General features: G+C 42.7%; 1 protein-coding gene across 10 annotated transcripts in view; it reads right to left on the bottom strand.

Annotated features, from left to right (window-relative positions):
• hts (adducin 1-like protein hts) overlaps positions 1-16,122 on the bottom strand; it is a 192,280-nt gene that overhangs the window by 54,165 nt on the left and 121,993 nt on the right. For 7 of the 10 annotated variants that reach the window (XM_055061340.1, XM_055061341.1, XM_055061343.1 and 4 more), the window contains exons 9-11: positions 11,211-11,337; positions 3,537-3,572; positions 2,549-2,659 (exon numbers count right to left, since the gene is read on the bottom strand). In XM_055061340.1, coding sequence (XP_054917315.1) covers positions 2,549-2,659; positions 3,537-3,572; positions 11,211-11,337 — 274 coding nt within the window. The remainder of the gene's footprint in view (positions 1-2,548; positions 2,660-3,536; positions 3,573-11,210; positions 11,338-16,122) is intronic. The other 3 variants (XM_055061344.1, XM_055061342.1, XM_055061345.1) reach the window with 3 other exon arrangements.

The raw sequence follows: 16,122 nt of genomic DNA, 5'->3' as shown, positions 1-16,122 counted from the left end.
GAAAAAATCATCTCTACATTCACTTGCAGTCAGTCTTTTTCACACTAAACTAGCAAATGCACTGATAGCATGGGCAGCAAAAATAGCGAGAGCCAAGAACTGCCATTTGCTATAGTTAGACTTCACATTTCATGTTGCATCATGCGAAAGCTCAAGCACTGTTGAAAGTGCACCTTTTGATATAGTTTTAAGGCATTTCACTCAAAATAGTGTTGCAACATTACAGAACAGCAGGACTAGTGCAGCTGCTGTGGCTGTGAGCATCCAGAGAAAAGGGTAAATGTCCCTTGAATGGAGCCAGCAGATACCAGTAAAAGCTTTCCATATACTAGAGAGAGAGAGAAAGGATAACTGAAAGGAAGTATTGCAGACTTAATTTTATTACGAATACGAAGAGTATAAGAAGTTCAGCTTAACAGAAGTGCACATTCCACAAGCAACTAAATGAACACTGCCAAGCTCCTACTTATCCTAGAATTCTACTTGAAGGAGTTTGTTTTGGATCAAGTCTGCCCCATACTATATTTCTCGGGGGAAAAAAAAAAAATTTTTGACTACACCTGTGGAGCCACCTCACCCCAACAAAATAAAACAAAAAGTACCCAGAAGAACAATATACCCCTACTTCACTATACGCCTGTCAGCTTTTTGCGATCCTCATATTAAACGAAGCAGCTTTGCCGACATAGTAAAATCACAAAGCAAGCACACCACTAAAGCATTAAATGTAATGCAAAAACATTGAGTCAAACTGAACCGATGCACAGATATAACTTCTAGGATAGCTACAGAAGATCTTGAACTGTGGGCTGTTTTACTTGGGACTAATTACTCACTCTGGCCAGGCTCCCCCCCTCCCACGTATCAATTACATGCAGAAGACTCAAAGGTTGCTCATGCATTTAATTATAGTGTGCAGTCATGACCACATGCTGAATTGAACAGTTTAAATTGCGAGGACTCGTCTAACAAGAACCCTTACCACGTTGTAATGCTCCAGAGTGGGTGGTGTCCACTTGTCTTTTTATCATCACAGCACATATTACGCCACTTGAGACGACAGCAATGGAAATGTGTGCTCAGTTTTGCTTTCGGCAGCCTTTTATTATTCATTTTTTTATGTTACACTAATGTTCCAGCAAAAACATCCCTATAACAATGCTAATAACACAGCACAAGCATGTATTATGTGGCACACATTCTAATAGTGCCAAGTTAAACACCAAGGCATCAGTGCTAAAGCTGCAAGTATGTATTAGTAGCTGATCACTTTTCAAGTTGAAGCATTAATATGCAATTCTGACTAATAAGCCAAATTACCTTGCTGAGTGAAAGTGATAAATGACCAAGCCAAGATGTATGTGACATTTTGAATCTCCATGCAAAGCACTTTTATCTGAGAAAACACTTTTCCATAAGCACTTGAATTAAGCTACATTCATGGAATAGTTTACAATAACGTTGCAACTAGCAGTTTATGCACATTTGCCCTCTGCAACTAAGAATTTACTATTGTTAATGCTAGTATTGCGACTTGCTTGCCTGTGATTCCTCTGGATTAAGCTATGTTTACTCCGTCCAGCAGGCATGTGGATAAAACTGACAACAAATCAGAAGCAGATGGGAGAGTTTGCTGCTGTTTATTCAGAAAGCAAGCTTTACAACCAACAAACACATCTGCCACACAGAAAAATATTTTTTTTTATGCACATAATGACTCAGCTCATTGCAACTAAGATGCTGACCTGAAGGTATCCAGTGCAACAATAAGCTGAATACCTACTTCACTTGCGATACATGTTTCTGCACTACTTCTGCCTCACCCCACCAATGCCATCTGCAAGCGATAGGCAACAAGAGAGCAGCCACGAAAATAAAAGCCAGAGACAAAACACTTTCCTGCATAAAATACTACAAGCATATAATGAATCAAAAACACTCCAAGCAAAATCAGCTGTGCTGCACGCAGAAGCCCCATGCACAAAGGTACAGGCGAAAAGGTGACATGTACACTTATTTCTGAACACGTGTTCAGATCTGATCTTGTTTCTTTACTAGCTTACAGCATGGCAACCAGCAAATAAGTCCGTTACGAAGTACCCAGTCTCAAGCAAACAGAAATGCAAAAGAATACATGAAATGAAAGCTCCTAATGATTTAAGGCTATTAAGGGCAGTTAACACTAGCTGCCATAAGAATGAGAATAGGCTTAAACCCCAAAAATAGCTGCTAAATTTATGCTGCAGCCGCTTATGCTACGGCACTTTCAGTGCTTTTGTGATGTGACCACAGGTGCTTATGACTTAATGGGAGAAAGAAAAATAAGAGCAAGGGAGAGTAAAGGTAAAAGCACCCGTCAGTGAATGTTTCAAAACAGCAACTACATCTACTTTCCAGTCTCCACAATATGTTTCTTTTCCAGAATGACTGCAAGATGGCTCTCTCTCTCTCTCTCTCTCTCTAGCAAAAATTTAATTTGGTACCAGGAGCTCACTTGCCCATCCCAGGCTGCCCCGCAATGATAGAAAGAAACAAATGAGAGACTGACCTCTTTCTGCTTGCGCTTAAACTCAGCAGGGTCAGTGCCTTTGGGCACAAACTGATGGGACGTGTCTATTTTAACGGAGGTCGAGTGGGAGGGGGAACCTTCTTGCACCCACTGCGGGGGAAAACAACAGGCAGTCAGTGCTCGTGCACTCAGCATAGACCAAAAAGCAAAGCTAGGCTCATGACAGAGAAAGCAGGCAGAGTACAGAGAGAGACACTTTCCAAGCATGGTCATCGGCATAACAGTGCCAGACAAACAAAGCAAAAAGAGAAGAAAGACAGCTTAGAATGAAACGGTCTTCAACATCATGCATAAAAAAAGCAAAAAAAAAAAAAAAAGAAAGCAACAGCAATCATGCAAACAAAGCAAGAACACAAGCTTTTCAAGGTTTATTTCCTTAGCTGCCTTTCGATGAGCAGACTCAACCGAAGCTGGCTGTGCACAGTCAGTGAACTGCCCTTTGAAGACTTACGTACTGCTACTCGAACCAAGATCATATGTTCAGACATGATCACCAAACAACAAATAAAATAATGAGTTATTAATGCACACGAGTTTCCTTGGTACACAGCTGGGAAGTGAGTCACAAACTTCAGCCAAATCATAGCTCGCTTCTTCATGAACCTCATGTTGATGTCAGCACGAGTCCATACAGCAGCTAGTAGCTCAGAGAAAGTATTCTTTATCTCATGTAGTAAATTGCGAACTGTGAAGCTTACAAGATTACACAATTTCAAATTTTACAACACAGGTGCAAATTACTTTTGGTAAGAGACTTGGAAAGCAAGTGCAAATGCAAATCAAACTAAACAATAAAGAATAACAGAAATAATGGAAAGAAAACAAAAAGACAACAAGCCATGCAAAATATGAGGATAAGGTTTCCAAACAGAACAAATCAGCATGCGAATGGTGAGAAAAATGAAAAAGGGAGGGATCCTCATAGGAGGAGCAAGCATAAGTGTGCAATTAGGAGAAGCAAGCTTACTGAATCAGCTTCCCCACTCCCTCCAACTTCTACCCACTATAAAACAGAAACAAAAGGAAAAAATTAGTTAGAAACTCGACACAGGCTATAAATCACACATGTAATACTTCACACCATATTTCATGAAGTGCAGGGCGGTAGTGTATGCAGGTCAATCAATGATCAAATTAAAAAAAAAAAAGGAGGAGGGGCAAGCCAAAGCAACTGAACAGTCAACACATGGGTAATGACAATTAAGCATATCAAATTTTTTTTAATGGGAAGGGAAGAGGAGAAGTATGCTCAAGCAATGACACTTTCTCTTGCAAAATAGACAGGCTTTTTTTGTCATTCAGTTAAAGTGTGGCAAACAAAATTGCAGTTAAACCTTGTGTAATGTATTACTGTTTAAGAAAAACAAACTTCCATGTACATGAAAAAGAAATGGCTGCAAAGGCTACACAGCATACAACGTTGAAAAATGCACCACAGCACAAGGCAAGTAATAAGGCATTGACAACTCATAATGTGCAAAAGAAAGGCAACTGGGTACCTCTGGCTTAGACTGCTGGAAATCAGTAAATGAGTGAAGCATAGAGGATACAGAACTAAGAGCTAACAATGAGTAAAGGTAAAAGACTGCACATATTTCATACTCTACACTGTAGGGACTTCTGTTACATGCAGTACCATGTTACAAATTGCAGTTTAGGTTATTTCACAATGCTTTCTATAAATTGAAGCCCAAAGAAGTTCTTAAAATGGATCATAATGAGTTGATGACAAGCCAGGTCATTACATGTTCAGTACCTGTAAACAGTGGCCATAAAACTAATGGCAAGCATCACATACACAGTTACAAAGGAATGTGGATAAGGGATTTTATCACAATACCAGAGCCTTAAGGGAAAAAAAAAGCACCCTTCCACCAAGAAAAACAATGAGGTATCTGTAACAAAAACTAGCACAAGAAACACTTCTGCCATCATCAAAGCCTTCCTCCATGAGCAACATTCTATGGCAGCACAACATCATGGAAAAGGACTCCCCCAACAGGAGCACACCACAAAAAGTACCAGAAAGTTACTTTTCCTTTAGCCTCCCACATGTATTTATTCTACAACCACTGTCATTCTCAGTGGCAACAATTACAGCACAAACATTATGTGCTGAAGGATTCTTAACTGAAAATTGCTGTAGCCAATCATATGCCAAATCAACATGCAATCCATACCAGATACACCTTGAAAAAGAGGATCAGCCAGGCAAAAAGTTTACATTTTCTTTCCTGCACTTAAACAAGCATTATACCGTAGAGAGATGAGGCATATCCTTAAGAATCAACATTCAAGAGGTATTCCAAAGCCACAAAAGGTACTAGCAAAATGGCACACTAGCCGCTATAATTAACGCCTGAATACAGCACAATACTGAAATGTTCAGCTACAAGAAAGCCAGGTAAGGCAACAGGCTCCTTGAAATTAACCTACAGGCTTAAGCTGTTTACACAAAACCATTACAAGAGAGCTCAGTCACTGAAGCTGTAAAGTGAAAACTATCCAAGCAAGAGTAAAAAGTTTGCCTAGGTGGATTGCATTGTAAGCAAGGCCTAAATTCATGTGCACTATTTGAGCGCATGCATACCAATTCTATCTGAGCAGCAGAAGCTCAAAACCTGAAATGAGGCCACTTTAGATGCTTCTGATCCCAAAGGAAATGCTGCAGAAATGCTGCTTATATTCAAACATCACCAATTTGCACTCTTTTACCACCTATGATTTAACCCTTTGAGGGTCTATTTTTTTCGCCATATGCGACCGCCCAGGGTAAATTTTTTTTTTTTTATTGCAGATTCCAATTCTTCTGAGGGACCTATTTCGAAAAAACTGTACGGTAATTTTTCTAGCGTGACCGTAAAATGAGAAAAAATATTTTGCATTGGTATATACGTGCTGTTTGTCCATGAATAAGAACAATAAAAAAAAAGGGAAATAAACTTGTAAGAATTAAAAATTTGGTGCAGTTTAACACATAAGGCTTACAAAATGTGCACACGAGAATATTTCGCAAGTGTCAAATGTTCCTGCTTTTACAGTAATATTTACATCCATAGCGTAATCGAACTGCGTAGGTGAGTGCACTCAAGAAAACTGTGGTTGTGTGCCTGTCAAAAAAGCAAAACGTTTGAAAAACTTCTGCTAATCTTCACCTTATCGCAAACCAGATGCAATTAGTTTTCGCAAGTCTCAAAAAAAAAAAAAAAAAAAAAAAAAAAAAAAAAAAAAAAAAAAAGGGAAGAGAAGAAGAAGAAGAAGAAGAAAAGGAAACGCATGCACGGTGACATCCTTCCTATGCGCACTCCTGTGAGCACTGAACGAGCAAGAAACAAGCGCAAGAAGCCGAAACCGCCAGACGGAACAAAACCCAAACCACCGCACGCCCGCGCATGTGCCAATGTGCGAGTGGTAGTATATAGATGCACCGGAACAAACTAGCTCTAAAACAAACCGTGCAACGAAAACCAAGAAAGGGAGGAGCGAAAAAGCAATTCCCTGTATTCCCACATAGTGGCAGAGCATGACAGAAAAGAAAAAGTTAGGAAATTGGCGCGTGTTTTAGACGTACAGACGGCGCCGTAAATATAAGGCATCGACCATTTTGGACTTTTTTTGCGCTGCCGTATATTTACGTCATTGACCCTTAAAGGGGTTAATAAAAAAAAAAAAAGGAATAGTTATCACACTCCACACATAAGAAATATATATCACTGTTACGTAACATTGTCGTGCATGCTTATGTAACACTGAATGGAGCGAACATTGTAATAAACTACCTACTCAAGGTTCAGACTGCCACACCCTCTTAAGTCTGTTACAGCGAAGCTCTGCTGTATTGCTTGGCAGTGCTAAGAGATGTGTAACAAATCACACAGACAATTTTCATCAGACTCAGCATCTGCTGCACAACTGCTGCCACTGAAACCAGAGTGTTTAACTGGTTAGCATGAGACTGCAACAGCATGCAGCTGCTGCAAGTATTTGTTCCTGCCTGCTTTTCAGTCATCCTCTATTATGTACTTTATAGGTTGAGAAGCACAGGTGCATGGGGAATGTCATGCAGCATTCTGTTTTACATGTGAAAGATTAAATAAGGGTAAACGCAATGAGACTGACTGGAAACAAACCACAAATCGAAAAAGAAAGGAGCGGGGGCGGGGGCATTCTCTATACACAAATGCCAGCAACAATGCTAGCTCAAAACAAGCTTCTTTTACTAAGCTGAAACATTGTCATGGTAGAGCAAGTCCTCTCTCTTCCCTGTGTAAGAATGGTCACTTAAGTAGATAGCAGAGTAACACACACCTCCCTATATAAGTTCAACACAAGTAGGGAACGTGTACAGCGAGCTGACAACCACATTGACTGCTTGAAGAACAATTATAAATATCATAAAGGGGCTCGAATTTCAAATTATCACAACAAAAAGGGAAATGTAAGTGCTGGGTATTATACACAGATTAGGAACATTTTTCTTGCTGCCACACATTTCGATTACGATTTGCGTATGTAATTTCAAATACAGTAGAACCGTTCATACGTTTTTCAAGGGACCGTAGAAAGAAAATGCAACAGCTGGGCAAATGTAACCGTGAGGAAGGCTGCAAATTGCCACAGCAACGTTTGAATGGCAGCCAGTGCACTTATTGGTTGTCTTGGCCATGATGGTGGTCTCGGCACGGGAATGGTGCGTGTGCGCACGTATGATCAAGGGACACATACAATGTTCTGTGACAATGGCTCCTTGCAACTCTTGATATGCTTCCCTGCTTGCAGTGAAGATGACTAAACAGGACCGGCAATCATGCAACGCATATAAGACCTTTGCTGGCCCCAAAATAAATGTAGCCCTGTGCTTGGCAGATGTGGCCCAGTGTGTGCGGTTCCCGGTAAGTTTTACTCGATTCACACTACTTCGGGTGCTTCACCAATTGCTCTGTGCATATTTCCTCCAGATATGCTTCTGCGGTGCCCAACTTGTCCAACTTTGGTCGCTTATTTCTAACTTTGGTATCTTGTTGTCAAGTACTGGGTGGCGGCACCACTAAATATAAGTGACCACCGTGTTCAAATGCTATGCAAGATGTGGGAACATTACAGAATGGAGACATATCAAAAGGGAACGAGTCAATGGGATTTATGTTGGGACTGCGAAAACATGATGTAGCAGCCGGGAGAACAACAGCGAGGAATGCATAAACATGGTTCCACTGTATTTGTAAATGGCAACTGAAACAAAGAACAAGATTTGTAGGCCTCATCCTACAACTGCTGCCAAACAAGTTTGATAAAGCTCATTTTTTGGTGTGTCCTTTGGTATAGTTACCAAGCATATGAACATCGCTTGTAAATGTGTTTAATAATGCCTGATGAAACGAATGAGGGCTTTCAAAAAGAAACCAAGCTTTCAAAATATCAAGTCGGGTATTGCTTTTAGAATGCTACACAAGTTTTGGTATACATCGCCAGACCTTGTAAGCAAGCCTATTTTAGCTGCTCCACAATCACCATTAGTCGCAACAATGCAACTGTGAAACTGACGATTTAGGAAGAGTAAGAACGAAAAGGAAGCTATGCAAATAAATTTGAAAAATATACTTCACAAAGATGCCCAGACTGGTTATACGAAGATTGACTCTGTTGGCAGAAAAAGGCATTAATGGCGGTTTAAATGTATTAAACATGAAGACTCAATAATATTTCAAAAGCAAGCTGACAACCACTTTGAATGGGTTGAAGCTGAAATTGCTGAAGGTTTACATCACAAAGTTAGAAAGTGGGAAAGAACGAGGTATATTGACCCATGAAATCATAAGGTGGAAACTGAGAATAGTTCTCATCAGTGCAAAAATTTGTGCCTAGTTTCTTTAGTCAACAGCACAAAGAGCAGCATGTACATTTCAGTGGAGATCTGTGTTCAGAAAGAAAAAAAATCTTGCTAAAATACTGAAGCAAATTACAATAGAAAATTAGGCCATTTAGGCATCTCACAGGCATGTTCTGCTTTTACAAACTTTAAACAAGCATTAAGGCAAGTGGACTGCTAAGCATACAAAACAAAGCAAGAAACTGCGATGAGAGCACTGAACTATCAAATAAAGTTGGTCATGGGAAGATTTTTACAGTGGAGGCAGGTGCTGGGATCGGATCAGTTGTGGACATGACTATTTAGGAGGAAGAATACATAATTATATAAAATTAACAGTAAACATTTTTATAGAAAGAGTTCAGTTTCTTTTTGAACAGCCTTTATATCCTACCTTCAGGGCAGGCCGATTGGAAATAGTTTCACAAACCTTTCACTTAGCAACTGTCAAAAGGGGAAACACTTGGCAAATTTAGTCATCTTATGGGCACTTTCAACAACACTCATCTAGAACAATGGCAACAAAAGCCATCACTACCCAAATTAGGTGACAACTTTACTCTGAAAGAGAAACTGCAGAAGACTGAAAACTGCAAGACAAACCTGAAGCCTGACTTCTTCCACTGCAACAAGCCCCTTTTGTCCTCACACAAAAAATCTTAGGCTCGCCAGCTCAATGTGCCCTTGCAAGCACATGGCCCAATGCACTATCTCTGCCAAGGATAAGATGCCAATTAAATCTGTCAATTTTCATTCAACTAAGCTAACCACTAGCCTGTGCTGCACTGCCTGCTGCAACTTAAGATTTTTGGTGCTGCAAGAGACTGGCTGCTTTGCAATCTTCATATGATGATGAGCACCCAATGGCGTCTCAATAACAAACAAAACCTCTGAGCAGATACAACCATCAGGGCAGAGCAAGAAATGCTAGATGTGAGGAACAGCTTTTCCATTTGCCTTTATAAACACAAACATCCCAAATGCTTTTCTAACACATTTATCAAACATTTTTTGCATAACAACACTGTCTTGTGGAGTCTGCTGGATCTATTAATTGGAATTGCTGCAGTGCATATAGTTTCGCAACACAACTTTATGCAGACATGCAGGGCTGCACAGCAGGAATGAAGCACAAGCAAGCTTGAATGATTTGCTTCAACATTCACGAATCTAAAAGCATGGCATTTTTCCTTGAGCATGGAACATGAGTAGATAAATATGAGGTTTTGTGCGAGTTAACAGTGGCCATTACGAAATTTTGTGTTCCCTGACTGCTTGCTTCCGTAAACAATGAGACTTGGCAGTTCCTTTTGTGTGAAAGTTCCTTTGAATTAGTTCTCCTTTCCCATGTATTCAAATAGGAGCCCTAGAGCTTAAGCTTCCTCTCGCCAACTTCACCATTTGCCGAAAACCGAAAATGCACCAGAACTTGGCAGCCCCTGGCAGTGGTGGTAGCGATTTTATTTGGGACTAAAAGATACTAATTAGCCAAAAAATACTTTAAAGGCGAACTGTAAGGAAATTTCACTTTGGCTAGAGTGGTAATAAATGACTACTATATATACCACTGAAGCAATTTTGGCAAAGCTGTGAGGCTGGTAATTGTCTAATTTTCTTATTAGCAGCTTTTTAATAGCACCTAGGCAGATGATGCATGCTCCTGGTGGTTAGCAGCTATGATGCAAGTCCCAACATGTCGCCTTCACGGTTTTTCAGCGTTCTGCGAACAGCCACAGATGGTGCCCAATCTCCGAGATCATGCCAAGGAGTTGTGCAACTGGAGTCATGCGTCACTTCCAGTGAGGGGTATTGGCACTTTTTTTTTTTTCTCAGTATCAAAAACGTACCATTTTGCCTGCTTTTCGTGACATATCCACTCATTTTAAAGATTCAAAATTCTGCATGGAGGCTCTTCATATCTACACTAGCTGTATCCAGGCTTTCTATGTGGCCCAAAATTTCCTTACAGTTTGCCTTTAAACCATTTTATAAATTAAGACGTTGCCACAAAGCAGCAGGTATTGCGTGGCCCGTGAACTCTTCTCTAATATGGTCTCGATACTTCACTGGTGCAATGAGCTATGGTTAAGTAGCAGCACAAAATATTTACAAATTAATTTTGTAATCCCTACACATGGCACTTCAATGTTTTAGAACTAGGGCCTTCTAACCGAAGAGCGCTCATATGCAGTGATGCAACAAACGAGTAGCTCCTCCAGGATAGCAGTCCTCTGTGAAAGAGGAAAAAACGGCCTCATACGCAGCATATGCTACTCGACGAGAAGCGTTTATCGCGAAGAGATTAAGTATACTCTTGATTTTTGCGTGGATGCCCACAAAATAGCTATGGCCTGGCCACATGCACATTCGTTGGCCCGGTATTTAGTGTATATTCCTCGGACTGCTGACACAGCAATTCAATTCCTTTAGGTAAAGGGTCCAACATTGAAATAATCTGTTTCATTGCTAAGGAATTTCACTGTGCCTACTTGTCAGAGGCATTAACTTCCTGGTTAAATAAAATGAAAGCCAGTTAACAGTTCTCAGTGACGCTTCCCTCACAGGCCCATAAACCAGCACAAAGCCCCGCACTGCATAAGCTGGCAAAGCTGGGAAGAAGTCAGACTCCAGAAGCCCCGGGGTAGCCCCTGCCAGAAGCCACGCTTCCACTTCTGCTGCCGCCACAACCACCACCAACACAGGGAGCTTTATGCACCCGGGCACTGAGCAGGCATCTGGGGCTGACAGCTTTAGGGGCCATTACTGGGCTACCTTTGTGATCTTCTTGGGGTCAGCAGTGCCTGTTTCAAGCACTTCCACCCGTTGGTAAGTGTTTGGCGAATTCACCCAGCGCAGCTTGTCCTGAGTCTTCCGTCCATCTAACAGCTTCTTCAAGGGACTGCAAAGACCAAACAAGGACAATAGCACTAAGCAATACACGTGAATGCCAGCTCCAGAACTTTGGTAGTACATTCGCTACTTGTCTATAAAGCTTATAGAGCAGCTGCTTTTGAAACATATTGTTTATCTAAAATCGCACATTCAAGAGTGCAAGCGTACATCTGCATGGATTCAGTAAAAGACAAATGTGAGTTGCAATCTGATGGATTTAATAAGCGGTACCTTCACTTTGGCAAATACGGAAAGCCCTCAGCTACGTGATGAGGTGATCACATACGGAGGAAAAAAAAAATGCAGATCCCATGCACTGTGGGAAACTATGTAAGTGAAGCTTTCCATGTTGGATGCTTTGACGATAATTAGCGGTGATGTTGACGGCTAAAGCTTAATTTCTTCAACGTTGAGGCTAACACGAGAGTGGCAAGTTGATGTTAAACGTTACCTTGCGTGCACCACTGCTGTTTGTCTGCGTAGAACACAGAACACACAGGGAGAGATGTTTGCTTGAGGCGTTGTTGTGTGCCATATTTTATAAGTTCTGAGAGGGTTGAGTGCTGTCATTTCCTCATATGGCACATCACATTGTTGCAGAAGTATTAAACTTGAATTGGATTATGGGGCTGTACGTTCCAAAACCACACTCTGATTATGAGGCAAGCCGTAGTGGCAGACTCCGGATTAATTTTGACACCGTGATGTTCTTTAACGTGTCCCAAAATCGAAATGCACATGTGTTTTCTATTTCGCCCCCGTCGAAATGCGGCTGTCGCGATTGGGATCAAATCTACGACCTCTAGCAATACCATAGCCACAAAGCTAATGCGGCGGCCACAGAAGTGTTGATTTGATGGTGGACCGCTTCCGTAGTGTCTCCTGGACCCTGCGGTGAGCTTTAAATTATGTGGCTCTGCTTCTGCATACCCTGCGTAAGTTGCCCGCTTGACATATTTGCATGGCATTTATTTTTCAGAAATAGCAGCAACGTACTGTACCGTATCTTGAACTTAAGCTTATCCTGTTTCCCCGCAGCTGCTGTCGCATAGTAGTGGGGTTGCCTTGCCTTCTCACATCACCTCCCCCTCTCATTTTCGAACTGCCTCTTCTACCTCTCCTCCTCTCTACAGTTCTATCTGCGTCCCCTCTGGCCTCGCAGGTTAGTAGAAAGGGAAGCGCAGCAGTTTCTGCAATGCTTCTGAGGGGAGTCCCGGATAATTACAGCTGTCAAACAGCTAATGTGGCCACAGCCAGAGAGCTCCAGAGGGCATTGTGCGCATTCGACGTGGTGGGGTGAAAACGAGTTTCTCCGGTCGCCTTTTCTTTCTTACTTGCACTGCCGTCTATACACGAGCTCTGAACCAGCCCTTGACGCGGTGTGCGCGACAGCAGCAGTGGGAAAGTCGAAGGAAGAGGTAAAGAAAGCTTCACTTTAAAAACACCAACAATTAGGATACTCCTTAACGTGAAATTTGAGCACAGCTCTATATGTGTTCCTTTTGCGATATATTGGCTGCTGCGGACAATCTGTCTCATGCGGCACATTGCAAACGGAGCGAAGTGTGGCGCGACTGCCTCGCTGATCGGGAGATTGCGAGAGGCAGCACATGGGTGACGCGTTCTTGCATAGCACTATGGTTTTCTTCTCATGCTTTCCTCCTTCACTGTGCTTGTTCACGCGGTTACGAGGGACGCTGACGACGACGCTTGCCACAGGAACGGCCGCCTAAGAGCTGCATTCTAAAATAAATCATATGTCACGTGAGCAAGTTGCTCTGAATTAATCCTGCAAGGCAGTTGCAAACTGAAGTTGCAGCTCACCAGCACATCCCACTCGCCTCGGGCAAAGTAAACTTATTGTACATTACCCATCTCAGATGACTCGACATTAATGTGATTAGCGTTAAAGCAATGCACGGAGACACCGTATTGCTGAAGATACCTTTGCTTACAATCTGTAGTGAATGAATGAATGAATGTTTGATGTTTTGTGGCGCAAGGGCCAAGTATGGCCAAAGAGCGCCATGTCCGTGTTAATGGGCTTGCAGTGAAATCATGAGTTCGATGAAGTTGGTGTGACGTGGCTGTAGAGGGGCCTTAAAAACGGTCGCGCTAAAGTGCGCAAAATCTGTATAATAAGAATATGGCGATGACTTATGACGTGTACTAATAACATTAAGATGCATTTAAATAGAATGATAAGATGCGTAAAAATATATAAGGTTATAAGATATGCTCGAGCACTACTGCCTCCTTAGAGCCCTTGAAAAAACAAGGGCCTGGAGGCATGTGCTAGGAAAAACTGTTATCGCAGCGGCATCCTCTGGAGCGAGGATGCTCTACGAATTTCTTGGGCATATAATGTGTAGTACGACATCATTTAAGAAGCTCAGGACTGTCTTGGTGTCAAAAAGCGGTTCCTTACCAAGAAACATAACCGGGTGTAGAGGGATGTGATGTTTGTAAGCAAGCGGAAAATGTTTCTTTCTCTCCGTTTCGGCTTCCCGACACTCCAGGAGCACGTGGAGGACAGTAAGCACCTCACCGCATCTACCACAGATTGGAGGTTCACTTCCAGTAAGCAGATAATTATGGGTGCCAAATGTGTGTCCTATTCTGAGGCGACAGAATAGGACATCTGTTCGCCGAGATTTTGTTGGGGAGGGCCAAAAACCTAACTGCGGCTTTATAACGTGCAGTTTATTATTTATCTCTGCGTCCCACATGCGTTGCCAGTGGTTTCGCAGTTTCTTTCGTATGTAAGGTTTCAGATCTGTGAGAGGCACCAAATCAGTATTATTAAGAGCGGGGAGTGCAATTGACGTAGCCATCTGGTCTGCCAAGACGTTACCTTCGATTCCCCTGTGGCCGGGTACCCAGCATATGATGATTTGCTGGTTAGATAGATAAGCTTTGCACATGTCGGAATAGACCTCAGTAAGTACAGGATTTTTATGTTTGTAGGGTGACATTAAGGCCTTCACCACACTTATGGAGTCTGTATATATTACGGCTTTTTGAAGTTTTGCTTTCTTTACATGCTTTACAGCCGACCACATAGCGTAGGCCTCTGTCGTAAAGATACTTGTTTCTGGATGTAGTACATCGCATTCCGAAAAAGAAGGACCGACGGCTGCATAGGATACTCCGGCATGTGACTTGGAAGCGTCTGTGTAGAACTCTGTGCACGAGTGTTTGTATTGAAGTTCTAGGAAATGCATTCCAATTTCTACCTCTGGAGCATGCTTTGAAACTTTTAGAAAGGATACGTCACATTCTGTGACCTGCCAGTCCCAAGGAGGTATTAGCTTGGTTGGGAGCATAAAGCGGTGCTCCAGTAGTGGGACATGCATTTCATCGCTAAGCTCCTTCACACGCAGCGAGAAAGGCTGTCTTATAGACGGACGGTTGCGGAAAACTGTAGCATACGTCATATCGGTAATGGTATTAAAACATGGGTGTTCAGGAATGGAATGCACTTTAAGGAAATAAGTAAAGCTGACGTACCGTATTTACACGATTGTAAGTCGACTCGAATGTAAGTCGACCCCCCCATATCGCTTGACCGAAAAAAAAAAAAAAATCAGAGAGCATACCCGAGGGCGCATTCGATAACGAAAATTTATTAGTAGCTGACATGGTCACTGGACTACTCGTCTTCACTAGTGCTGTCATCGTCATCGTTGCTGCGGTCCCACAGCGCGTCGTGGTCCAGCGAAATTTCAAATTTGGCAAACGACCGCACCAGGACATCTTGCAGAACAGCAGCCCACGCCAAATGCACCCAGCCACACGCAGCCGTGAGGGAGGCTCTTTTGACAGGTCCGGTTGGCGTAAACTCGCAGTCTTCTGCCGCCAGCCACTCGTTGTACTCACGGTGGAGCAGAACCGTAAAATTAAGGCGAAGGTCCGGGCTTGTTTCATGACCACGTCGCACTTCACTGGCAGGGACCGATCACGCATTTCAGCGACGTACGCCGCAAGCTTAGCCTACAGCTCCGGAAAGCGTCCAGACTTCGGCACGTGGGAAATTTCTCACTTGCCGTCACACATTTCGCTTCGCTGCAGTCGCCACTCTCGCACCACCCGTTTAGAAACATCGAAATTGCGGCCCGCTGCGCAGTGATTTGTTTCTTCGGCGTAAAGGATGGCAGCCCTCTTGAACGCTGCTGTGAACGAGTGCCGAACGATTAGTGGGCCTGGAGCACTCATGACGACTGGGGAAGCATAGAAGTAGCACGTAGCCGGCAGTCAAGTGAAACGCCTCAAACCAATACCAATGCCTATAAACCACGACCGACTAGTAATAAAGCCGGTCGTGCTTTAAACAGAGAAAGAGAAACCCGCGAGCGGTGTCTGCTCTTCCATGAACTACCGATACTCCCCGCAAGCGCCGCCGTTCTGAGGGTGCCGCCGCAAATCGGAACAGCGGCGCTTCCATCAACTATCGACACCCCCCCATGAGTGTTGCATGCACTGCAAGACTCAAAAATGTTGAAAAACCATTCCGAAAAGCGAACAAACACGCGGGATAGCAAAAAGATACGGGTAGGGCCATAGAGCAAACATAAAATTGTAACTACGTTGTAGCTCCCGTTGGTATTGCTTTTTTTTTTTTTTTGGCGGGGCCATGTTTCGGTTTCGATTGTAAGTCGACCCCCCAACTTCAGACTTTCAAATTTAAAAAAAGGGGTCGACTTACAATCGTGTAAATACGGTATGATCTCTGTAAGTGGAGCGGCCACTCATTCGATTCGGCATATAGGCTTTCGATCGGGCTTGTTCTGAA

This window comes from Dermacentor andersoni, chromosome 1, assembly GCF_023375885.2.
Source record: "Dermacentor andersoni chromosome 1, qqDerAnde1_hic_scaffold, whole genome shotgun sequence".
NCBI classification, from domain to species: Eukaryota; Metazoa; Arthropoda; class Arachnida; order Ixodida; family Ixodidae; genus Dermacentor; species Dermacentor andersoni.
This window is presented reverse-complemented; position numbering and strand designations above follow the sequence as displayed.